We start from the raw sequence: 25,282 nt of genomic DNA, 5'->3' as shown, positions 1-25,282 counted from the left end.
TGCATTGTATCACTTTGCTGATTTGTCAGCAGTCATTCTCAAACTCAAAATACAAACAAGAAATCGAAGACTATCAAGGATATATTCAATTTGCATTACTGGCAAAAAAATTCTCATTCAAGCCTGTAGATTGGCTTTTGGTTACTGTGAAGTTTGTTCTCAGAGGGGGGTGATGATACAAATTTATTTAACCATCCACTATTTTTGAATTCTGAAACCATTTTAACACATTTTATTTCTGAAGAAAAAAGGGATTCCTAGAATATCAAAGGAATATATTATTTTTAGAAAGTTTACATTTGAAAAATCAGTATTCACTTTGGACAAATGCAGAGATGGTGGTGCTGAATAAACAGCCCCATCCATCTCGCTCAAACACTATTCTTTCACAGACCACCAGAGTGTTTCTGATCTCCACTTAGAGTTGCGCTACAACTGTCTTCATGTGATGCCTTGGGGTACACTTCCCCTGTATGATTGCCTCTGATTTGGTAAGACATTTCATCAGGGAGATAGACACTCCTGATGATAGCATAAACCATGATCGAGTCTTCTTATAAGCAAAACAGTAATTTTGAATTCAGACCAGCAACTCCACATCCTTGAAAAGGTTATTCTCGCCGCCTCAGAGTCCTCTGAGACAGAATTGTAGTCTCGACTGAGGTTAGGCCATGGGGTCTGAAAGAATGTGAGCAAAAATTAAATGCAAGTTGGGTCAGTTTGAGTCGGGTGGGAAGCCACAGTCACTCAGTCTGTTTTTGAAATTCAACATGTAAGCCTCCTCATGTGTCAATCACTCAGTATGGACACCCACTTGTCAACACTTTGAAGTCCTCCATTTATCCCCTTTCATCCCTCTGTTAGGGCTGACTTGGCTCTCTTAAATATTCAGCCGAGACACAAAATATATGTTCTGTTATGCTCGTAATTGTTCAGTGTTATGAACATCTTAGCCACCCTCTTGGCTGCATTACATAGGCACTCAGCCCCCAAACAGTTTTGGGTATAAAACAATTCACTGTGTGGTGACCAGAGGATACAGTTGTTTGGGGGACAGCTCAATATTTTAGAACAACTTGTGGAATTATTTTCCAATTATGTTTCATATTTCCCATACTTCATGGACAAAGGAGCATAACAGTTTATAGCTGAGTTGGCAGTTGTGCCAGTTGCTATTCCCTCAGAACAAAAAAAATCTGTTTTACTCTTGAAACAGATAACCCAGACAAAATTGCTACCATACTTACCATAAACTAGAAACTTTGGAGTTACACAAGCATTGGTCCTTTCTTTGAGTACATAACTGAAAGATTGCTCCCTGTCTAACCATCCTCTGCCCCATCAACTCTCCTGGTTTTTCAGTCTACAGTACCTTATCAACACACTCACAATGGCATTTCTACTGCAAAAGTCAATGAGTAAACACACTAAAACACACAACATTAGCTACTGCGCTAATTACTTTTTGTTTGCATAAATTAATTTGCAAGAGACACTGAAACTTCAGTAACATTAAGGATGAATATTGTTGAGTTGGGAGAGCAGATGAGTGCACCTTGTTGTGAGGGCAATTGAATGGCAAAGCTTGTAAAAAAGGAAACGGATAAATGTCACCCTCTGAATTTGAGTGAAACATATTCTGCCCCCACTTGGCTACATCCAGTATGTGACTTCTACCTTGAACTTTATCTTTGATGTCTGCACAGGGATCTGTTGTTTTAAGCAGGGTTCCTTGTAAACTTCATCTGAGGATGACATGCCCGGGATGCACATTTGAACTGTGGTATTGTGGCTGGGCAGCAGGAACAGAAGTTAGTGTCTCACAGGAGTGACTCATGCAGACATGGGTTTTGAATGGGATGTGATTATATCAATGACACACTGGCTGCTCTCCCGGACAGTCACGCACGTAGCTTACTCCACTTTGGCTGCCCCTAAAAATAGCAGGGAGCACTCAGATCATCTCACATTTTGCGTATCGGACTGCATACAGTGGTAAAAGTTTTCCCCAAATAAGTTTTGGGTACCACTTCAGATAGAGCCGTCTTTTTGAATGAAAACTCTTTGAATACTGAGCAAGACTAATCTCAAACCAAACTGACTGGTTTAGGTTGTATTGACGTAATCAGAGAGGCTTGCAATAGTAACCTTTCTGGGAATCTTCAGTTATTTGAGCTCTGTATCAAAAGTACCATGTACTTTTCTGTCAAGTGACTCTTTTAAAGTTTTTTTTTTTTTTTGGCCTTTTTATGCCTTTAATGATAGTGACAGTGGAGAGTGACAGGAAGCGAATGGGAGAGAGAGGAAAGGACCAAGGGGCGGGAATCGAACCCGGGTCGCTGGCGTACGGTGCAGGTGCCCCAGCCAGTTGTGCCACAGCTGGGGCCGTCAAGTGACTCTTTTAAGTATGATCGGACCTGAACAAGTATTGAAACAGCTGGGCATTTTGCCCCCATGGCTCTCACATTTGAAGTTACAGCTATCTAAGGATTTTTCTCTCTCAAATCTGCTTAAGCTATTGGGCAGATGGCTCTCCTTTCTCATTTGAAGCCCATCTAGCTCCAAACTCTTGACAGTTGTCACAAATTGCTTTATATACATGCTTTTAATCCAGAGATGTCATGCTTGATTATATAATTATTTAATCACACATCATAATATAAGTTATGATGTCTGTAAATTGAAGTCTGGTTCACATCTTTCTGAAATAATGTAATACAGGTATTACTAAATTAGGTGTGGCCACATGAATGGCATGTGAACTTACAAATCTTCCACAGTTATAGCCAAAATTGTTAAAGAGCAGAACATTAAAATACTCACCAGTTTTGAAACAGAACCAACCCAATACCTAATACATTTTTCAAAAGGAAAATGAGCTACTTGTTGAGAACATGAAAGAAAATGGCAACTTTCTCTAATTACAGCTCACTAAATGTCACGCAATTACTAAAACATACAAAGCACTACTTGTTGGAGATTTTGGTACTAATAAAAGAGAAACAAGTCATATTAAACAAATCCACTTCTCTAATTAGAGTTTTAAAATTCATAACATAGGCACTGGCATGTGACATAGTGATCAATTATTTACAGGAGCAGGTCATTACTGGAGAGAAATCAGTGAAACTCATAACTAAGAGGCTTCTAATGAAATGGCACTCAAATGCATGATTGTAATCCACATGCATTTATTCTCTCTATTAACCCTTAAAGGAGTACCGTCACACCAGTGTGACGGGAATGTTGAGAAATGAACGTTCTAAAGAATATCTGGGTTCATTGAATTCAACATAGAATTTTAGAACCTTCAATTGTTGCGGAACTTAGAACGTTCAAAAACCTACACCTTTAAGGGTTAAATGTGTGTAGAATATTAAGATGCTCAGGAATTTAGAATCTGTCCAAATAGTGGGACACCTGGCTCTGTTTAAGATCCCACTGGCAGATGAGCCAAACCTCATCCTCACAAAGATACTGAAATCACTCGTATTAAACATTGTGCATCACTTAAATAAAAAAAAAACACTTAAAATTCATCACTTTGAGTAATCAGGTCAGTCAGTTTTCATGCAATGAGAGCAACCCTATAGGCCAGAGTGCAGTGAGGCTGCACACAGCTGAACACACACATGCTCCTGGATGCTAAATGTTGCACCCACACAGGTTCTCATTCCCTCTGTAGCAGTAGTCGAAAGACCAATCCCTCACTAGGTTAGCTTGGTTTATTGGGGGGCAGCAGGGTCCACCGGTTTTGTTTCTACTGATCTGACTGCTTGGTTGGTCCCAGGGCTGCCCAGATGGACTAGGCTGGACTGAGCTATAGCCTGGCCTGTGGGCCATCTGTGTTTTCTATGGTCCGAACTCTGCTATCGGCTCATGTGACCATAGAAAAGAATTTGCGAGAAAAAAGTGATGTCATCAAGCAGTTTATTTCTCTGCTTCAGAACATCAACTCCGAAGCCAAGCAATCAGCAGTCCACATGGTCAGTGATTTCCAGACCATTGTTGCCTCTTTTCGTGTGCCGGTGTGGCTAGACTCTAGAGAACTATTGAGATTGAAAAGGATAAAAGTAGAATGAGAGAGAGAGAAAAAAATAGAGGGAGAGAGTTGTATTTTTTTTCCAGCCAATTGGCAATTTGTGTTCTTATGTTTCTGAGACCAGTACTGTTTACATGTATAACCCATTATGTAGCAAGAACATGGGCAATTACATTACAGAAAAGTAAAAAAAAAAAACAGGAAATTAAATGTTAGCAAATGGATGTTAAAAAAAACCCTACTCTGTCATGGTGAAGAGAAAATGAACCCTCACATGAAAAAAACAAATACAGAAATGGAAACAAACACATGCGGCAGAAGGAGCTGCTTTTCCTTGAGGTTGTTAATCGGAATCAGGTGCGCCTCTCACCGGGCTGCCCTGGGGGCCGCTTTGACACGGCTCCGCCGTTTTGCACCGCAGCGTGGAAACTCAGACACCTCCCTGCGGCTCCCCTGGGGAAACGGAGTGCCTGCGAACGGCCGCCCTCACGGAGGGAATCTTGGAGGGGGCAGCGGGAGGTGAGAAGCGTGCGATTAGACTCTGGAGAGACCATGTGTGCCTCTGCTGTTCACTCCGACCTAGCCACAGGCTGGCCAGTCGTGGCAGCGGATATTTATCAAAAGATAGTGCCAGTAGAGTCTTAAGCAGTTCTTCAAAAGGAATGCACGGATTTAATTGCTTTTGAAGGGACTGATAATCATAGCTGTGCTAAAACTCATTCTAATTGTTGTAACATTATCTTTTAAACAAGGTGCCATCATTGTATTTGTGTGAAAATCTTACGTGAAACAACTAGATAGTTAGAAGAACTGGACAGCAGTATTTCTCAACTGATCCTATTGCCTTTGACACTCGGTGTGGGCCCCTGCAGTCATATCCACTCATCTATAATTATTATAGATTGTGGTTGTACCATTAAATAATCTGTTTGCATTGTTGAACTGCCTGCTCTGTGCTACTTAGATCAGCAAAGCCTGGTGTGGTTGTAGTAAGAAGGTTCCCTCTATACTCAGAGGGGAAAAAAATGACAGAGAAATGTATTTTGGGGATTTTAAAATCCAAACCCTGGTAGAATCTTGTGTCCTCTGGGCAAAGGCTGCATGTTTTTGGGATTTTGTTTTGTGGAGCTCATAATTCAAGACAGACATGATTTGTAAGCCAAAAAGCTTTCTCAGTCTTTAAGGGGATGCCATGAAAAAAAGCCTAGAAGAGAGCGAGAGAGAGAGAGGCGGAGAAAGAGACCGACAGTGAGGAGAGGGAGAAAGACAGAGCGAGAGAGAGGAGACTTCAGAAGGTGGTCCTGATTTCTGTCTTTGTTCCTTTTCTTGTTTCTGTCCGTACATGCTTGCTTTGGCATAGGGTATGTCTCCTCCCTAATACTTGTCTTTTAATCCTCACAGTCGTTGGATGGTCCTGATCAGTCTCCTCATGCTTTGCCGTCTCTTTGGCTCTGCTTGTATGCATGTGCATGAATGTGTGTGTGTGTGTGTGTCCTTATCATATCTCCGTCTGCTTGTGCACTGTTTGACACAGGCCTGTGTGACACGGCCTGGCTGGGGTGCTCTGCCAGTTGATTTACTCATGGAACCCAGAGGACGAGTGCTGGTATCAGACGTGAGGATCTGCTCTGAAATGTTGATGAGATGATGGCAGGCACATGTTTGCTTTATCTGATGCCCTTATTGCCTCCATGTCACACCATACTGTGTGAGGGTGGGCTGAGAGCATACACACACATACGCATTACGCACGCCAGCATATAAGCATCCACGCACACACACACACACACACACACACACACACAGAGCATACTCATAAAATCACACATATTTACCCTAAGTTTTGGTCTCCACTGCTCTTTGCCTGTCACATGGTATCTCATTAACAATGTCTCACAAACACAGACACAACGCATTAATCACACAGCCAAAGTCTTGATTAATTGAGATACTGTACATAATGTATTATTACATACAAATAAATACAATACATACAAATAAATAAATATAGTAAGCAATATTTATCAGTTAAACTTTAGACTTTAACCATAAAACCAGAGTACTAATGGCTTCACGCAGTATACAGTTCACATGGGGTGTCTGTCAGTCGTTTGGTGTCTCTTTTCGCTTTGGTTGGAAGAGCTGAAGCTGAAATAGCTGATTTCTTTTTGCGGGCTGCTAAGGCAACCACAATAACAGAGGAGGGGGGAAAAGAAGCAAATATGGAATGTGCTGCTTAGTGGCTTTATGCTTTTTGTGTTAAGCCTAATGCGTGTTTGATCACTGGCACTTTGTGTTTGAGTATAGTGTGTTTCTGGGCGTGTGCATGTCTGTATGTGTGTTTGTGTGTGTGTGTGTGTGTGTGTGTGTGTGTGTGTGTGTGTGTGTGTGTGTGTGTGTGTGTGTGTGTGTCAGGGGTTTGACCCCCATGCTCCCTGTGTTGGGCTGCAGTATTGCCAGCGACAGGACCACCCTGGGAGTGTCTGAAGGGCAAGTGACTTGGGGCTGGGGGTGTGATGATTAATAGCCCTTGTGCAAACTATATGCTCAGTCTGTGCACACACACACACACACAAACTCACGCACACAGATACACACACACACACACACACACACACACACACACACATAGCATACACACACACACATTCATACCCGTTCATCCCAGCGGTCTCAGCTGGCTCTCCTGTTTCATAGATAGAGCTAGAGCATGACACAATGCAACAAAACACATATAAATATACACATACCCACGCATACAGCCACACAAACAAACAAAACAAACAAACAGACACAAGAACTCGTGCACATGTTTCAACACAGCTGTGAAGTGAATAGTGAACACTCTCAAGAGACATGCTGGCCCCTAGTGGTTCAGTTGTAAATAGCACCCCTAATCTCCAGTGGACGTGGAATGAGAATGATTGCACAGGCAGAGAGCTCTGCCCCCTCCTTTGGCCTGGTCTCTGGCCCCTCTCCCTTCCCTCTCCACAGCCTGTGGGCACCAGCTCCTGTCTCTCTCTCCCAACCTCCCGCGCCCCCGCCCCACTCCAGGGAAGAGAGTGACCCAACCGTGACGCATGAATGCAAGCCAAACACGGTTACCAGCGGGAGCGAGCCCAGCCAGCAGGAGGCTAATTGTTGGGGAGGAGGGCTCTCTTCCCTCCCCTGCCAGGGGCGCAGTCAACTGGGATCAGAGCTGGAAGGGTGGCCCCGCTGGGTGGCCCTGGCTAGGCCCCAAGGTCCTCTGCCCACCCCTCACCCCAGTCCCTCTCATCCCCACACAGCCACCACACTCTCCAGCGCTGTCTGCCAGAGAGTGTGTCACCCTCTAAGAAACTGATGTCAGACTGTGTGTTTTGTTTTCCACTGTGTTTGTATGGGTTTGGTTCATTGTCCGTCCGCTGTGTGTGTGTGTGTGTGTGTGTGTTGTCCATCTTTCGCTCGCTGGTGTTAATGTGAAGAAAGGCGCTCTCACACTTTGCACTGTAGATCCGTCTTCATATCCACTCATGGTTTTTGTGCATCTGTTGAAAAGCCTTTTCCACCACTGCTGGGCTAGGCTGCATACCTGAGGTTCTTAGCAACTTCTCTCACCATCTGTCTCATAAAACCCAGCTCTAATCTCCATACTGCACACAAGTAAACAAACACAAAACAAAACCCAATGCGGTGCCGTCTTGGGGAAGGGTCCTGTTTTCCTCCCCTAAGGTTTTCTGTTGATCCCCTTATTCAGAGGAATAAAAAATGCTCTTTAATTTTCTTTTTGTGTTTACATAAAACATGTCTGTTTTCAGTTGAGTTACTTACAGTCACGTAACCTGAACGCCAAAATGCTTGTCAATGAGTTCAAGGCATAGGCACTAGAATGATTTTTTTTCCTTTTCTGTGTGTGAGTATGTGCTTTTGTTGATAGCTGTCCTTTGCTGATAAAAAGTAAAAAGACCCTAACTTCATAGACCACATTAAGCAGAGAAACATAACCTCTTATAGTCAGTAATATCCAGTCCAGTGAAATCATCTTCTTGTTCTTCTTCCCTTTTGATCTTTAGTCATTCTTTCTTTAAAGTATATATTTTTGGGCTTTTATGCCTTTAAGGTGACAGGATAGTGGAGAGTGACAGGAAGTGAGTGGGAGAGAGAGTCGGGGTGGGATCCGGAGAGGACCACAGGGCGGGAATCGAACGGCGTACGGTGCAGGTGCCCCAGCCAGTTGCGCCATGGTTGGGGCCTTAATCATTCTTTCTACTTGAACTTAATATGCAGTGAATATTATTTGCACCTGCATTGCCATCTCATCATAGTTTATACAGTATATGAATGCATGAAATGTGTCATCATGCATCTAACCTAGTCAGGGAAGATTTGCGTTCTTAATGTACAGTGTGTGCATGTTAGGTGCTTTGGATATTTTTCTTTCCACCAACACGTGCACAGCTGTGTTTATGCATATGTACAGTCATGGCCAACCTCCAGATGGACCTTCATCTTTTTCTGGTTGTCTGTTTCTAGGACCTTTTTCTTTTTTTGACCCACCCAATTTCTAGAAGTTATGAATGAGTCATTTTCATCATGTTTTGGCTATTTTAAACATTTCACTATTGAAGAACTGGCTGACATCTAAAACCTCATCAGTGGTACTAATACAATCAATTTAACTGTCTCTATTAAACAAAATAACCAACAAGATCACAACAAGAGGTCTATCTCTGTCCACCAGATGTGGACCTCTCATCATTTTCAAGTCATAGATCTCCCCTAGCTTACAGAAGAAATCAGTGAGGTCATGATAAAAGAAGCTTTAATTTTCCTTTTCCTACTTTGGACTTCTCAAACTGAGCAATGCCTGTGAACGAGTTGTTTTCAAAACACAAAACACTTTATGTACTACATATACAAATGTGTACCCTTACACAGCCACACACACACACACACACACACACACACACACACACAGACACAACATGAGTGACTAACCCTTTTCTGAGAATCAGGAACCACTTACAGGATCTCAGGCTGGGAGATAAATAACAGACAGAGAGACAGACCGAGAGAGCTGAAAGAGGATGACTACCAGACTCCCAGCCCCAGCGGACCCCTAAATAACCCTGAGCCCATCTAGGCATCTGAGAGGCAGACGCGGCCCTCAAGACAGAGAGGGAGAGCGGGAAAGTGACAGACAGAGAGGGAAAGAGGGAACCTGGGGATTCATCCATTCATCCCGGGTGCTGTCATGCAGAGGACATTAATATTCTACGCAGGGAGAGCAGGGTGTGAAGGGGTCTCCATAACTCCTTTCTGGCTCTCTGGCTCCAGTAGCCAATAGGAGGAGTGCCAGCTGTCTGTCCGCACGTCGGCCCACGACCTATAAGGTCTCCTGGGCTGATGCGAGTAGCTGCTCCCCTCTCCACCCTAGAGCTGAAACCATCCAGGCGTGACTTCCTCTATCCACTCCATACATGCCAGTCTTCCCTCGTCCTTTCCTTTTCTTTATATTCGATGCGTTTAACACAGTCTTTCACTGTGTGTGTGTGTGTGTGTGTGTGTGTGTGTATGACACAGGAGCTCACTTGGGTATTAGGATATTGCAGTATTGAGGAGGTGTCTTCATCTCTCAGCTAGAGTTTTTCTTTCAGACACTGAGGCCACTTTCCGCCGGATAACTGCGTGGCGATAGGATATCTAGCTTCCTTTCAGATGGGTGGGAAGAGGAATGAGTGGGGCCCCCTCAGTAGCACACACACACTGGCCAAAGAGAGAGTCCAGCCTGCTGCTTAGATGCAACCTGTGCTCTGAGTCAGACCTCGCAGCCCTGCACTGATAGCCCACAACCCCAAGGGAGCTTTATAAGTGATTTTATGATTATACACAAGGGTTTGAAAAAGCACAAAAATCCTTCAGAAAGAATATGTCCTAATGATATACACTAACCAATTGGGATTGAACAGTATTTTAGTACTGCCCCAGCAGTCTGACAAGAGCAGGTGGACAACTGAACTTTTGACCCTGTGCAGAGGAAATTTTCTATACTGCAGCTGTCGAAAGAAAAATACATAAACAATTAAGGGCAGCATGAGGCCCACTTGAACAAACAAAAGTATGTTTACAAATAATACTTTCACCAGAGCTACTGTTGCGTCTGAGCTGCCTTACGACTGAACTCTTGACCCTGTGCTGTGGAATTCCTCTTAGGTGCTAAGCAACTCTTGCAGGAACAGTGGGGTGAGGAATGGGTGAGATGATGAGTTGGGTGAACAGAGCCCATTGCAAGAAAATACACCATTTTAGGGCTTTTTGCTTTTGTTAAGACATGGGATAAAACAGGATGAATACATTATTTTTGGATTACCTTCGGTTTAAAACACCAAGCACATCCAGTTTCTGTCCATGTACGTACAAATAATTGTCCCATTACTCACCACTAGGATATACACATAAGACACACACTTGTTAAGGCTCATACAACTTGCAAATCAATTTTATGTCTGATTTGAAGCCACAGAGAAAACAATTAGTTAGAATAACACAAAAGAGTGTTGCTCTTTACTGCTCCCCATTGTGTGTGTGTGTGTGAGAGAGAGAGAGTGTGTGTGTGTCTGCCTGCCTGCCTGCCTGTGAGAGAAGCATATAAATTAAACTCGTAAACTTAACAGGTCATACACAAGAGGTGTGTGAATGGAAATTACCCCCGCAAATATAATTAACTGGCTGCTGCCACCTTTAAAACACAGCTGTGCTCCCATCACAACCTCGTGGTATACAGTGATTGCTCTAATGAGTCTTAAAACTCTCTTTTGTCCCTGTACTGCTGACAATGTCCAAAGTACACAGACTCTAATTCTGGAAACAGCCAACATGTTTGAGCGGGAGAATGTTCTGAAGACCAGAGCAGACTCTTTGGGTGGTGTGAAAGCCCCTGACATGTGCTAACGACTCACTAAAATTTGTACTGACCCTGCCAACAGAATTTTACAGTTGGGTGATCCACCAGTCAACTAACGTGCACCTGATCAAGTAAGGGCCAAAGCTTGTGTTCTTGGCTTTACAATCACACTGCACTGGCTTAGCATGGGAGCCTTCTATAGTCCTCTGAGCTTCTCTCTGCCATCTAGTCACATCACAGAGGCTGAAACATATGTTTACATTCCACTCTTATGTATTAAATTCAATGAAAAAATAACACCTCGAAAGTAATCCTGTTATGAGACTATTTCAACACTTAATATGATAGGTACAGGTCCTACATTGCTGTTTAGCAGCACCCACTGATGATGGCCGGAACGAGATCTATGGGTAAACAGAGACCTATTAGGCACTGGCCTGTCAAAGATGTGATGAAGCCTCGCTGGGAAACGAGCGGCAGGTTGCTTTAATAACAGTATACATTAAGCCCTAGTTGGCATACAGACCAGTGTTACTTCTCTAATATGCAAAAGTTGTCATCATCAAGGCACAATTGTTGCGTCAGTGAGCACAAGCACATGTGCCCTCTGACTCTGGGGAGTTCAGTCACCTCATCTTTCCACTGCTTGTTAGCCTACCTCAGCACATCCAAGGACACGCCAATTAAGCCCTAATGTTAGCAACTTTATAGGCACCCATTGAACACAGGGTGGCTGAAGAGATGACAGAGAGGTTAGCCAAGTATCCCATCCCACCCAACGCACACACAGCCAATCACACGCTCTGATACGCACAGCCAGAGATTGTTAAGACGTGCTTGGGTCGGGGCTCTTGGTGGTGGGAAAGTACGTTGTCTTAAACCACGGGGCCAGTGAAAATAATGGACTAATGATGGCGCCGATACCCCATAGTGCCTCCATATCTCCATCATTAGCTGTATTCACATATTGGCCTCGCCAGGGTGTGAGGAGCATGTGTCTTCCATTTTGTAGATCTGCACAAAGCAGCTCCCAGTGGATAGAGAACATATTTTCTGCTTGTTTTGGTAAAACTCATTTTTTACCCACTCTTGAAGAGCACTTACACTGGGTGTATATAATGTATGTGTCCAAAAACAGCTGAGCTAATTCGGGATTTTGTGCTATTGCTCTTCTAGGATAATGATGATGAACATTTTTACAAGTCTGTTTTTCTCATCATTATGCTCCGTGTTCTGTAGAGGCCTGGAACCACGCCATTTTATTCTCATAAAATAAAATGTATTCATGTAGGGCTTTGTAGAGGAAAGATGCCATGTAGGCTGTTACAAATACTCCTATGCCTCAACTACTCCCATGCCTCCTTATTATTATGTTCTGGCTCTCTGAAGCATAATAAATAACAGCTGATTTAGCTTTCATTCAAACAATGTTGGTGGTGCATCACACTTCAGCTACCTGCACCACATCAAACTCTCAGCCAGCCGTCCCCAGGAACTAAAGAGGGAATATAAAAGCAGTCTGTCTCAGTCTGTGTATCTGGTAATTCCCTTAGTTATCCATCTTTCTCTCATCTATTCCCTGTCTCTTGCTCTTTCTCAGTCACCCAGATCATTTTCACACCCAGTAAACTTTGTGAAGAAGCCCCCTCCTCACCAAACTGTTGGGCTGCATTCCAATAGAGTGGCGTGAAAGGGGGGAGGGGGGGTGGTGGACTTATTAACACCCTCTAAAGGCCCCTAAATCCTGTGAACGGGGGCCAGAGGCGACGGCACGCAGTGATGACACCTGTGGCTGTGGAGCTGGTCTGGAAGGCTTTGGCTGTCATGCTTCGGAGAGATGACTGGGGTTGAGGAACCCAGGGCCACACATCTGCAGACCCGCCGGTCAAGGCAAGAAATTTATGGACTGCATTGAGAAAGACAGAAAGAGAGAGAGAGAGAGAGAGAGAGTCAGAGTGAGAGCGAAGGAACAGGAATGCCGGTTGGAAAGAAACGCCTGACAGTGTGGTCCTCCGAGACGTGATTTATTGCCTGGAGAGATGCACATCCATTCAACCAACATTTTTCTGTACTGGTGTCCCGACATCTCTATCTTTCCCACTGTCCATGAGTGTTCTGCGTTTTTTGTCTCTGTCAGCTTGGCACCATCATGCCTTATCTCAGAGGCCATTTTACTTTGTGACAGCAGTTTGATTGATCCACCTCACCCTGCAGGAGGACCTGAGCATGCGAGGCCACATTGTTAAATCAGCAATGGGATTTTAAAAGCGGCCTGGGGTTTTTGGAGCGTTGTAATGATTGATGAAATCAGTTTATGCACTAAGGGTCCCCGACCACAGCCAGAGCAAAAATGATGAAATCAGGGTAGTGTTTTTGTTAGAAAAAACTCACTTTAGGCCGCCTAAAGAGTTCCCTTGCCCATCAATCACCAAAACATCTGTTCCCTCACTGAGACAAATATTCCCTGATATCATACATATTCTAGCCTTGGACAGGTCATCTCATTTTGACTTTGGGCCTGACACTCAATCCACCATTTCAGTTGTAGTCATTTACAGGAAGATTTTATCTCAAACAACGTCACGCCTTACGATGCCATGTTACAACACCTACTCAATCACCTCAGCCACACGAAAACGCACAATGTCAAGCACAAAAGATAGACCTTGATTATTGAGAGGTACATACAGAGTCACATAGAAAGTCTTTGGTCTCAGCCCCAGTTGTTGGCAGTTTTTGTGCTTGGCTTCACCCAACGGTGCCTCTGTTGTCTGTCCAGCTCTAAGGGAGAGCCACATCCATTTTAAAGAGTCCCTGGGATCTTTGTGCTCTCTGAGCTCACTGTGTTTCAGACAGAACTTTCCAGAACCCTCATTAGTACAGTGAGTAGTCAGATCTACACTTTAGTGAGGGGAGGTGTTGTCAAGATTGCTGAAGGTTGACTGGAAGGTTGCAGGACTATTATGTTCTTGATTTAAAAAAAGAAAACATGCAAGACAATGGTGAACAAAATACTCGGATATTGGTAAGTTTGTCACAGGATGATGACGCAATGGGTAGGACTGGGGTAGAGCTTTAATCTTGGCACACATGTTTCACTTCACTGCAAGGAATCAGACAGGAAATGACATGTCTAAACTGACACCTCTTTTCTGGGTGTTTGCTTTCTTACTCAGAAGCGCACTGCACAGAAAGTTATCCTGCAGCATCTAAAACGTCAGTAGCGCTCATTTTAATAGGAAACTTTACAGCAGAACCATTTCCCCAAACAGACCTCCCAGCTAGTAGATTTGAAGTGTTCAATAATCATTATTATCAGGAGGGCTGACTAGCTTGCAAACACTTGACCTTTTTGGCTCTTAACTCTGTCCCAGAAGCATAGTAAGAGAGACTAGAGGCAGTTGAAAGGCCGGTTCATGTTGTGCGTAGTGTCAGCACACTAAATATACTGTTTCGGGTGCCCGCTTAGGGACTATGAGAACAGGGCTCTTTCATTCAGAGTGCAACTTTCTCTCCAGCTTCTTTTGATATCATGCTCATTAACACTGTGGAATTTTCAGGGCTCTCCTGCGATAGACAGAATTATTCCCACTTCTGTGTAGGATGCATGGTCTGAGTTGGGCCGGGTGTTCGATGCTGTGAAACGCTGGCACCAGACCAGCATGTATTATCATTGGCACAGTGTGCGAATGTTACTCTATGGAAGCAGCAAGAGTTGCAGTCATTACTTATTGCACAACCGTATCATTTTTGGAACTTTCATGTCTTTGGATGCCAGGTCAGGCTTGAGGTGGAGCACATAACCGTCACTCCATGTTGAACTTTGGATTAGACCCTTCACCAAGCTCTGCTCCTCATCACATTCTGCTTAATCTAGCTCATATTGAGCTAAATTAGAATGGTAGAGAATGACAGCAGACCCTTTGGACAAGGGGCAAGCAACACATACTGACAGGTACAAACCAAGGTTCTCAATCCAAAAAGAAACCGATGACATCATCTTGACAAAAGTAGTGAAACCCCAAAACCAACATTGATGAATTTACACTCATTAACTTGCCAAAGCATGAAATAAAAATGCACTGCCTTTGGGCCACTATATTGGACCTGTAACAACGTGGACTCATCACCCTGTTCAGTCATGTGCTATGTTGCATGGTATGCATGCCCATAACATCCAAACCAGGCTATTTGAAGTCCAGCAATAATACATTTCTTATAAATCATAGAGCACGCTAAAGTCTCAGTAGCCAATAAAACGTACAGTAGTTTTCTCTGTAATCATAAAGTCCATGCCACCGCAGCCTCATACTGCTGACTGTTTACATAACTGGATAAAGAGGTGGGCCTAGCCCCACCATTTGGGCAACATGACACTTTTATGGTCTACTTAGTGAAAAAATGCCGTATTGCCACGTCAGACACACGTACTGTGCATTTATTTATCCCCAGTATTTTAGCCGGCTTGTGTTTTGTTGAGACGCTGCATTGCACGCTCTGCCTAGGCAACCAACCCAGTTTACGAGGCGTGACTCATCCTACAATGCCGGGAGGTCCGATTGCTCAGCTAATTGAAGCTGGCTAGAGATCACAAGCTGAGCCTCAGCCCCTCTTGTTACAAAAAATGCCCCTAAAACCCATTACATCACAGACGCAAGGAGGACAGCAGGATGCCCTCTCCCCAACTGCCATTGGGTGAGCAACACCCTGCTTTTCCCTAGGAGTCTTGTTAGTTCGTATTTGCCTCATAAGGGCAATCCCCATCCTTAAAGAACCCAAAAGGAGCATTATTTTCCAGAACACAATGGCGGGAAACTGTTCTGTCCTAATGGGAACACTACAGTCTTCAAACCCTAATTCCACATACATCAGGGATTATAGGACAAGCTCAAGTAATGGCGCTAGAACAAAGGGCCAGGAATGAGGGTGTTAGTGTTTGCAGGAGCTCATTAGATGTCTTCTGTTGTCGGTAAGTCCTGCCTCAGGCCATTGGTGGGGACAAAAAGCCCCGTAAATCTCCTGGCTGAGGTGCCACAGCTCCTAATCCAGCAGCGGCTTCTTTCCATCCAACACACTGATATGACCGGCTCTGCTCAGGTTCTTGTAAGATCTGTGGTCAAATGTCACAATGAATTCTGCCACGCTAAGTCCAATACATACCTCTCTTCCTGAGATGGTGTGATAAAAAGTGGAATGTGTCATGTGGTCAACACCGTTGTGGGCAATAAACCTCTGAAGTTCGCCTACAAAAAAGAACCAAAACGGCCATCTTTGCCCAAATAAGGAGATCCGGTTGTTAATTGAAGCTAACTACCTATGGCAAGTTGCATTGCAGGTTAGCTCTGGGGTAGCAAAAATCTAAGTGAGCCGCCTTCACGTACCGGAGATCACAGTATCCACTCGAAGGCAGAGGACAAAAGTGTGTTCAGGAAAACGTCTGCATTTCAGACTTTTTCTTCCCCGCTAGAGTTTAACAGGTGAGATAATTCAAAATCCCCATGTTATTTTCCCATAGGAAAAATTGCCATATACCGGATGTCAAAGATGGCTGCTTTTTTGTAGGCAAACTTCAGAGGTCTATGGGAAGGAAGGAAGGCCTGAGGGAGTAGAGAAAATAGCCAGAATTTCTTCTCGTGTCCACCTTGCATCACTGTGGTTGGGTCTAACCTTTTTATCAGTTAAATCATGCTATGAATCAAAGATTTAATACATTTAGAAATATTACCAGTGCACACAGAGTTATTTCTTACCTCAAAGGCATCCAACTGTCAGTTTTTCTGAACGTTGGAATTCCACCTCTTTGACATGATCTAATGGCTGATGCTGATAACATGAATGATGTTACTCACATAAATTATGACCTACATTGCAGTATGTCTTGGCTTTGGTCTTGATAGGAATGAGAATTTCTATTGGCATTTCTAAAAGAATGCTGTGACTAACTTTAATTGCTAATCCAGCAGGGTCTGATGAGAGAGAGACAAAGATGCTGGTTCAACATCAAAATGTTACATCATGTGTCTTGTTTCACTCAATGTCCAGTCTGTGGCTACAGAACTACTGCCATCTCCCTCTCACTCCATCTCTGTCTGTTCCTATTTCTCTGATTCTCTGTCTGTCTTTTCTCTGTCGCTCACTTCGAAATCCCTCTATTTGTAATAGACAACATGCCCTTGCACAACAGAAACTGCTGGTTGGGTGGATTTCATCTTTTCATTTGTTTTCTGAATGCCAGGGTGACGGGTTTCCTGACAACAATGAGGCAATTATGTCTTCGTCTATAGAAGCAGACGTCCACGGCTCAGTTTAGCTTTTCCTTTCCATTTTTTTACGTCCCCAGACATTTTATCAAAAGCATTGCGGCTTGTCGTAAAAAGGACTCATCATCGCTGAGGTTGAACCTTCAGGGGTGTTTTCCCACCAACTCCCAGCAAAGCAACAGCTGCTCCTGAGGTGTGCCGGCAGGGAAAAGCTGACTGTACAGTGTCTCATTTGCCTCATTACATGCCCTGCGTGCACGAGCCATCCAAACGCTTCTGAAGAGACATTAACCTTGTTGTAATGTGGCTGGGAGACAGCATTTACTGTAGAGCTCTGTGAGTGTGAGAGTGATGTAATGGCACGAGGAGCTCCTCTGGTCTTTATCAACCCTGTTTGGGTTCTGTTCTGTTGTTTACACTGTGCTTAGATCCCGCTGGTTATGTAGTGGTGGAACTCTTCTCAGATACTGAGCATTGTTGCAACTCCATCCAGGAGAATGGAGAGCATGAAAATGGAGTATACCTCAGTATACCTGATACCAGTGGGCCCTTCAGACGGAATATAGCTGAGACTAATGAGATATGCTGTTCACACCTCTTGCTAAAGCTTATTTGCATCTGTTTGTCCTAGCCCTGCTCCTTGCAGTGATTTTTACACTTGCCGTGAAATTGATACCTCATATTATTTTCCCTGTGCGGACAAGCGTGAGATAATAGCCGTTGTCAGCACTCTTGAGTTTTAAGGGGTATTTCTGACACATCTCCCACACATTACACAAGTGTTACGCAAGTGCAATGAGAGCATCATGTGGGCTTGGTAATGAGCGCTTTCACTAAGCACTACTGAGCTCATTTTTTTTCTCTCCTTGAAACATAATTCAGTTTATAAGTGTAACTTAGCTTGGTGCCAGACATTGCATTCGCCATGTGCTGCAAAGACTAGTACTGAACTTAAGGATATTACTCATTATATTACCCAATAAATAGACAGCATGAAATCAATATTCCAACAGGAACACCTTTCACCTAGATGCTGTGTTTAGAGAACAAAAACATTTTGTAATATCTGGCCACACAAAAAGAGTTGGTAAGCCTTGTCCAGTTTGCCAGAACTGTGTAATGTCCACAGCATCCCGTAATTTAAAAAAGGTATAAATAAATACATTTTGATATCAGAACAAATCTAATCAAGGCAAACTTTGTATCTCTTGTAGGCTACTGTTCTGGGGCTGATTTGCTATGCCCTTTAGAGTAGCATAGTCATGATGGCGATTATTTAACTGACATTGGATAGACCACTATAGAAAGATTGCAGGGACATATTTTCCCTTGTGGAGAAAAAAAAAATGTTGGGTTGGGCTGATAAAGATCCACTGATGATTGGATAATTACTGCCAAATTAACTGATATTGGATAGACTGATATTGAAACATTGCAGGAACACATTCCCCCTTACGGAGCAAAACAAAAAGTGTTGTGTGACTTTTGTGACTGTTTTGTGAGAATTCAAACTCCCATATGTGGATGTTACAACCCCAGTGTGATTTTAAACAACTGGAAGAAAAGGACATTCATTTTTTTGAAAACAAAAAAATCATTCACTTCCACCACAGCTGGGAGAGATGTCAGAAATGTCTGGCTCGGACTGGCCGGATGATTTCACCCTGTTAAACACACTGCTGTCAAAAACACAATGTGTGACAGATGCTTGGTGAGACATTTCGAGCTTGCTGATCTAAATAGAGTTTATCAGAGCAAAGCCATTGGCACTGAGAAACAATTAAGCCAGCGATAAGAGGGGCTGGACAGGGGGGATGTGTGTGTGAGATAGCACAGCGCTCATTACGAGAGACTGAGGACAGCTGTGAGATAGCACCTATTCATCACAAGGCATGCGATAGAGAGAGAGGAGAGAGAAAGAGAGGGAGAGGATGAGGAAACTGAAAGAGAAGAGGATGAAATTGAGAGAAATACGGCACCATAAAAAACAGAGGGAGAGAGAGGAGAGAGGAAGGGGAGTGAGAAAGAGAGTGAGAGCTGGAGGGAAAGAGTGGAGGAAAGATAGCATGTCAATAGCCTAAAGGTGAGGTGGGTTTGAGATAAGCTTCCCCTTGCTCATTCTGTGTGTGTGTGTGTGTGTGTGCGCGCATGTGTGTCTGTCTGCGCACGCACGCGTGTCTTGAATGCATATCCCATTGGCGCTGTTGATTAGCATATCAGTGTGAGTGTTTCCAGGCACAAGCATGACATCTTTCATGTTTGGCATGTAAAATATGACATGATGGCCTACGTACAACACAAGTAAGACAAGTGACCATAATAATGTAGCTGCATATTAGATTCATTGAGTCAAGATAATGACGGAGTCAGTGAGAAGAGCTTAACCAACCAAGTACCTCTGTGCGGTCACCAGGCAGGGATCACTGCCCTGTAGCAGGTGTAAACAAGGGTCTTTCAGCACATCGACTGACCCCTTCAGAATCACAGCCCAGTTGAGCGAGGTCGATCCAAAGCCTGGCCTCGCTGCTTCAGTAACCCCCTGTCCCTTAATGAAATCCTGGGAAGCACAGTCCACAGCTCGCTGATGTCATTAGAATAACAGTCCTTTCTCAAGTTACCACGGGAACCCTGGATGCTACTCAACCACTGGTGATACTCTCAGTGTACCAGAGCTGAGATTTAAGACAGTTGTAATGGGGGCTGAATAAAAGCCACTGGGTTTTTCGGAGTCTCAGTGTGTTATAAATTGATGTAACTGGTGGCTTGGGGATTTTGTTATTTGATGCTTGTTCACTGTTAAAAGCAAACCAAATCAATTTCCTCTCTATTCGTTAATTTCAGAGAGAGCTGGATGAAGTAGGTTCTAAGTGTACATGTGCGTGTGTGTGTGCGTGTATATGCGGGTGTTCTGTAATCAAGCGCTCAAGTAGGTTGGAAACCAAGAGAGTCCACTGATGTTGAACTCTACCCCCTGCCCCAAACCCCCCCCCCCTCTCTCTTTCAGCCTGCCACTGTAACCTGCATGCCCGTCGCTGCCGCTTCAACATGGAGTTATACAAGCTCTCAGGCAGACGCAGTGGGGGTGTCTGCCTCAACTGCCGTCACAACACAGCTGGTCGCCACTGCCACTACTGCAAGGAGGGTTACTACCGTGACATGTCCAAGGCCATTTCCCATCGCAAAGCCTGCAAAGGTAATGCTTGCATATTTACGTATATATACTATATTCATACTGTATATACACATATTGTAGTTTTTATTTCACCACCAACTAGATCAAAATACTCTATAGTAAGTGCCTACCATTTCTTTTGGAAACTTCTGAGTCTGTGCTGCAGTTGCACAGTACTTTTAAGTAGTAGGCTCACCGAGAGTGTGCAAAGGGATTAAAACACGGGGAGCAATGTGTCCCTGTAAATCCCCTGATCTGTGATATAGGAAGAGAGAGAGATTAGGCAAACCCCCTCACCTGTCTCCCACCTGTCCTAGTCTTAGCCCTCTGACCCCATTAGATTTAAGGGATTCAGACCCTCTGAGAATTCACACACACTCACACGCCCATAGGCACAGTACCCCCCAACCCCCCATTCTGTTCAGGATTCAAGAGAGAAACGATTTTAAGTGCAATACTATGAACTAATGTTAGCTGCTTATTCGTATACCGATTAAGACCATTCACTAATCCACACACTTTGTGTTCTCACAAACACACCCATGTACATTAACAGGATGGGTGTCTAAAATAACTAATGTGTAATTCTGGTACTAAGAAGCACGTACAGTAAGGACAATATGCTATAGCCATTTCCTTGAGACACCTCCCCTGAGACAGCAATATTAAGAAGAACCTTTCACCCTATACTCCTACCCTATCTGCAACATATACAATTGACTCCCACATGATACCTCTCTGCTGGGGCAGGAGAGGACCAATCTCATTTAGGATGAATGGGCACACACTGAGAGAGGACCTGAGAGAAGACCCTGACCCAGGGCGTAGCACGGGATGCAGGAGTCCCTTACAGATGAGCTGCTCGGTTGGTTTATTAGATTTTATTTACTTAACTTGGAGGGGTGTAATGAATCAAGCTGCGGCTGGGTGAGTTGAGACCAGGTGAACCCAGAAAGGAGCTCTGAGAATGGGGCAGGAAGAAAAGGAGGGTCAGTGTGTGTGAGAGAGAGAAACTGGTACACAGATAGGGTGAGAGAGAGAGAGAAAGGGAGACTACAGACTAGGCTGCTGGAACACAGTATAGAGATGGCTGCAGCAGCTTTGCTAAATGAGCAGAGTAAGACTGAGACATGATTTCCGCATGACAGGACAGTTGGTACTGAACCATCAAATTAGTCTCCCTATTCCTATACCATACACCTGAACCAGCATCAGGTAGATTAGTATTTTGGCATGGAAGTCTGTCCTGCAAACAGACAATCTGTCCCGCAAACTTCATTTCAGCAAGAGTAACGGATATGGGTGCAACAATACACTCCCTCTTAATTCTAACTTTGGCACTGTATCGAAGAGGTGCCCCATTCTCCCATTCTGCCTGCCCTGCCCCTGAGCCAATCAGGCACAGGAAGCACACCGCCGTGGAGAGTTTCCTCCGCTGCGCCGAGGGGACTGCGATTTACAGCGCTCCCTTCCCCTGCAGACGGGCGCGAGCTGCAGCCCCTCACCGAAACCCAGAGCCTCAACAGACCTCACCGGCAGTGGCTAATTGGACTAAGCGCCCGCCTGGTGGGTCGCGCGGGGCCGGTATATTCGCGTTGCTGTCAGGAGCCCCAGCCCCAACTGTAACTGATGGCAAACACTGGCCCTGGTCGGCTGTCATCACCCCTGCACTCCTGCCGGCCTGCCTGCCGGAGGAAGGGAGGGAGGGGGGGAGAGGCGAAGTAGTGGTGGAGGGGAGATCTTGTGGAGGTTACAAATGGTTTTTCAGCAATGCTTCTTGCCCACTCGCTGCTCTGCCAGCCCAAACATTTATGCAGTCTATATTTGGGATGTTGTTTCTTTAAAGTTCGGTGCAGAGGAGGAGAGGATGTGGGCAGGTTACACTCTCAAAGAGTTCTCTCTGCAATCGCTCTCTTTATCGCTTTGTCAAGCACACACACACACAAACACACACACACACACACACACACACACACAAATTCCCACAAACACTCTCACTCTCTCTTTCTCGGTCTCTCACTTTTTGTCACTTGCTATAAACACTCTCGTGCTCGGGCCATCTGTCCCTCTCCTCTTCTCCATCCTGCTCGTAATGAGATTACCATATACACCTTAGCGGGAGCTTTTAGATGGTGGGTGCAGGGGAGAGAAGCCGTTAGTTCCAGGGTGGTGGTGCATTTGAGTTCTCGGCCAGGGAGACCCAAAAAATGGCCCGTGGCTATCTGTGACATCACTCAGGGGACGCCGGTATTTATTGTTGGAGGCAGCCGACCATCTCGCCCCGGCTCAGCCTGGACAGGGGACGCTGTGGCCTGCCAGCAAATGGGTGGAGAGGGAGAGGAAGGAGTGCGCCATCAGCGGCTGGTGCAAAGAGTGGGCCACAGAAAAAACAAAAGGGGGAGAGAGAAAATATGTCCCCTACACCACAGACAAACAGACACACACACACACACACACACACACACACACACACACACACACACACACACACACACACACACTCAGTTATACACCACACAGACGCACACACACAGAATGAGGTTTCAGTACCGAGGCGAATCTGTCTCTAGCGGTGCTGTGGAATGCCTCATGCTTTATTTCCCAGATTAACGACTTCATCCCTCATCAAGCGCCGTGTAAACACCCTGCTCCCCGTCCCCAGCTTGAGCGGTTTGCTTTACCCACCCGCCCCCACCAGCAGCACAGCACCCTCTCCCCAGCAACTCTTTCCTTTCAATCTACTCACGGAAGGGCTCAGAACCACTTGTTCCTCTCTCTCTCTCTGTTCTGTTCTTACCTCTCCCTCTCTTCTCTTCTCCTCCTCCTCCTCCTCTCTCTCCATCTCCCCCTCACTGGGCCGTCTACGTGATGAGGGAAAAATGAGTGCCCGCTCACGGCGGCACAGCGGTTCCGCCAGGGCCCCTCCGCCGTGGGCTGTGAGGGCGGTAGGCTGCTGCTGGAGTGCCCTCTGGGGTGGAGAGATGGCTGGGGAGGGCGGGGTGGGGTGGGGTGGGGAGCGTGGGGTGGGTGGTTGGAGGTGCAGCCAGAGCGGGGAGCCGGATCTGAAGTGGAGGTGCGCACACGGCGGTGTACGTCAGGGTGACTGATCTCACACCGCTGCCGCTGCCACTCCAGTGCCACTTCACACACCGAAGCCGAGGCCCCCGCCATCTGCCCAGGCTCTCGTCACAGTGCAGCCAACTCAATTATCCCAGCCCACTGAAAAAAAGATGTATCTGGATGGCGAGCGCTCTGGAGGAAACACATTACAATGTGAGCTCACAAGATGCCCAGATGAAGAGGGAAAACAAGATAGTCGAGATAACTACCCGAGGTATTTTGGAATAAATGTATTTTGCTTTATTTATTTTTGGTTTGGATGGTGACAGAAACTCACCACAGAGTATGTTACTGCCAAGCAGTTAATAATACTCTGAAGGCTGAACTTGACACAACCCCAGTGTGTTGACTACCCTGTCCATACCACACCCACACAAAAACTGCAGTTTGGTGGAGTTTATGTTAAATTCCATTAAGTTTAGTGGAACATTTTGTCGTGTATTGAGTCATTAGATGTGGTCTTATAAGAAAATTATAGTTTTTGTAAGCAGAGGGGTCGGCCAATAGACCATTTCATACCTATGCTGTTTAGAATCTTTGTTTTGTTAAAGCATTGTGCTTTTTTGTCATTTTTTTATGAGGCCGCCATCAAATAAGTGTTGCATTCCTGTTTACACAGGACACCCCCATGTGTACTCTCAGATAAAAGCCGATACATAAAGCCATAAAATGGCTCACCCTCGGAAAATGTTTACTGCCCATTCTCTTGGATGGAGAACATGGATAAACACCCCCATTGAAAAAATATAAAACCTGTTTTATTCCCTTTCACCAAATTTCAACAAGCAACCTTTAATATTCATGAAGGCCACTCAGTCCCAACTAACGTTTCAACACCCTCACCACGGCCGCACCACTTCAAGCGCTTCTCAAACGACTCAACAGTCCCGTGAAAAAAAAAGAGAAAAGGACAGAGGGGGAAAAAAATGAAACCCTGCAGGCCTAATGGGCCGAGTTGGGCTGGGACTTCAAACGGCCATCTTTATGGTAAACGCCTGGCAGAGAGCTCACGCAAAGGAAGAAACGCTCACATGAAAACGCGCGATCCTCTGGACTAACGGCTTAAACAGACGGCCTTTGAAGCCGTGCCCCGTGCTCCCGTTAACGGCGAGTGTTATTCAGCCCCTCGTTTGCCCAGGCCGGGCCGCTGTTGCCAAGGGCCTCCACACTCACTGGAAACTCGATCGTAGTGGCGTGGCACACACATGCTAATAGACACACAGAGCACAGACATACAGTACATGAACATAATGATTGCACAGCACACTTTTTACACCCTCTACAGAAACATGCATGCATATACAGTATATACTGTGCATGCATCCATACATGTGCATAGGCATTCTTAAATGGGTCACACGAACAACACACAAACACACTTGTGGTCCCCTGAACATGCATGGACTGAGGCATACACCCATGCATGGTTTCACCCTCATGCACATGTTCAAGATTAAGCAGCACTTCAGCACACTCACATGCAGACACATGGAGAGTGAGTGAGCATGAAACAGAGGGGGGGTGGAGAGAGAAGTTCCAGAGGCGGTCATTTATGGTTGTGTTAAAAAAAGGGAAAGTTCAAAAGTCCGTATCACATTTGTGGTCTCTCTGCTGGCGGGTGGGACTGCTGCTCGGGCGTGTGGCGTTGGCCTTTATTGAGTGCTGGGAGGAATTTTCATTAACTTGAAGGTCGTTCGTTCATTGGGCTCATCTCATCCGAACATCTGGAGTAGACCTCTCCAACATGGATGGGAGAGACCAGTTCGCAATCACAAGAGAAAGCTCCCCAGACCAACCTTCATGTC

The 25,282-nt window shown here is 45.0% G+C and overlaps 1 protein-coding gene across 1 annotated transcript in view; it reads left to right on the top strand.

Annotated features, from left to right (window-relative positions):
- Positions 1-25,282, top strand: part of ntn1b (netrin 1b) — a 43,969-nt gene that overhangs the window by 3,298 nt on the left and 15,389 nt on the right. Inside the window, exon 3 of the mRNA XM_076265298.1 lies at positions 20,190-20,378. Within this exon, the coding sequence (XP_076121413.1) occupies positions 20,190-20,378 (189 nt within the window). The remainder of the gene's footprint in view (positions 1-20,189; positions 20,379-25,282) is intronic.

The sequence above is a fragment of the Alosa pseudoharengus genome, unplaced genomic scaffold (genome assembly GCF_046254945.1).
Source record: "Alosa pseudoharengus isolate Yale_2024_CS ecotype anadromous, Long Island Sound unplaced genomic scaffold, YU_APseudo_1.1 YU_APseudo_1.1_scf_4, whole genome shotgun sequence".
NCBI lineage: Eukaryota > Metazoa > Chordata > Actinopteri > Clupeiformes > Clupeidae > Alosa > Alosa pseudoharengus.
This window is presented reverse-complemented; position numbering and strand designations above follow the sequence as displayed.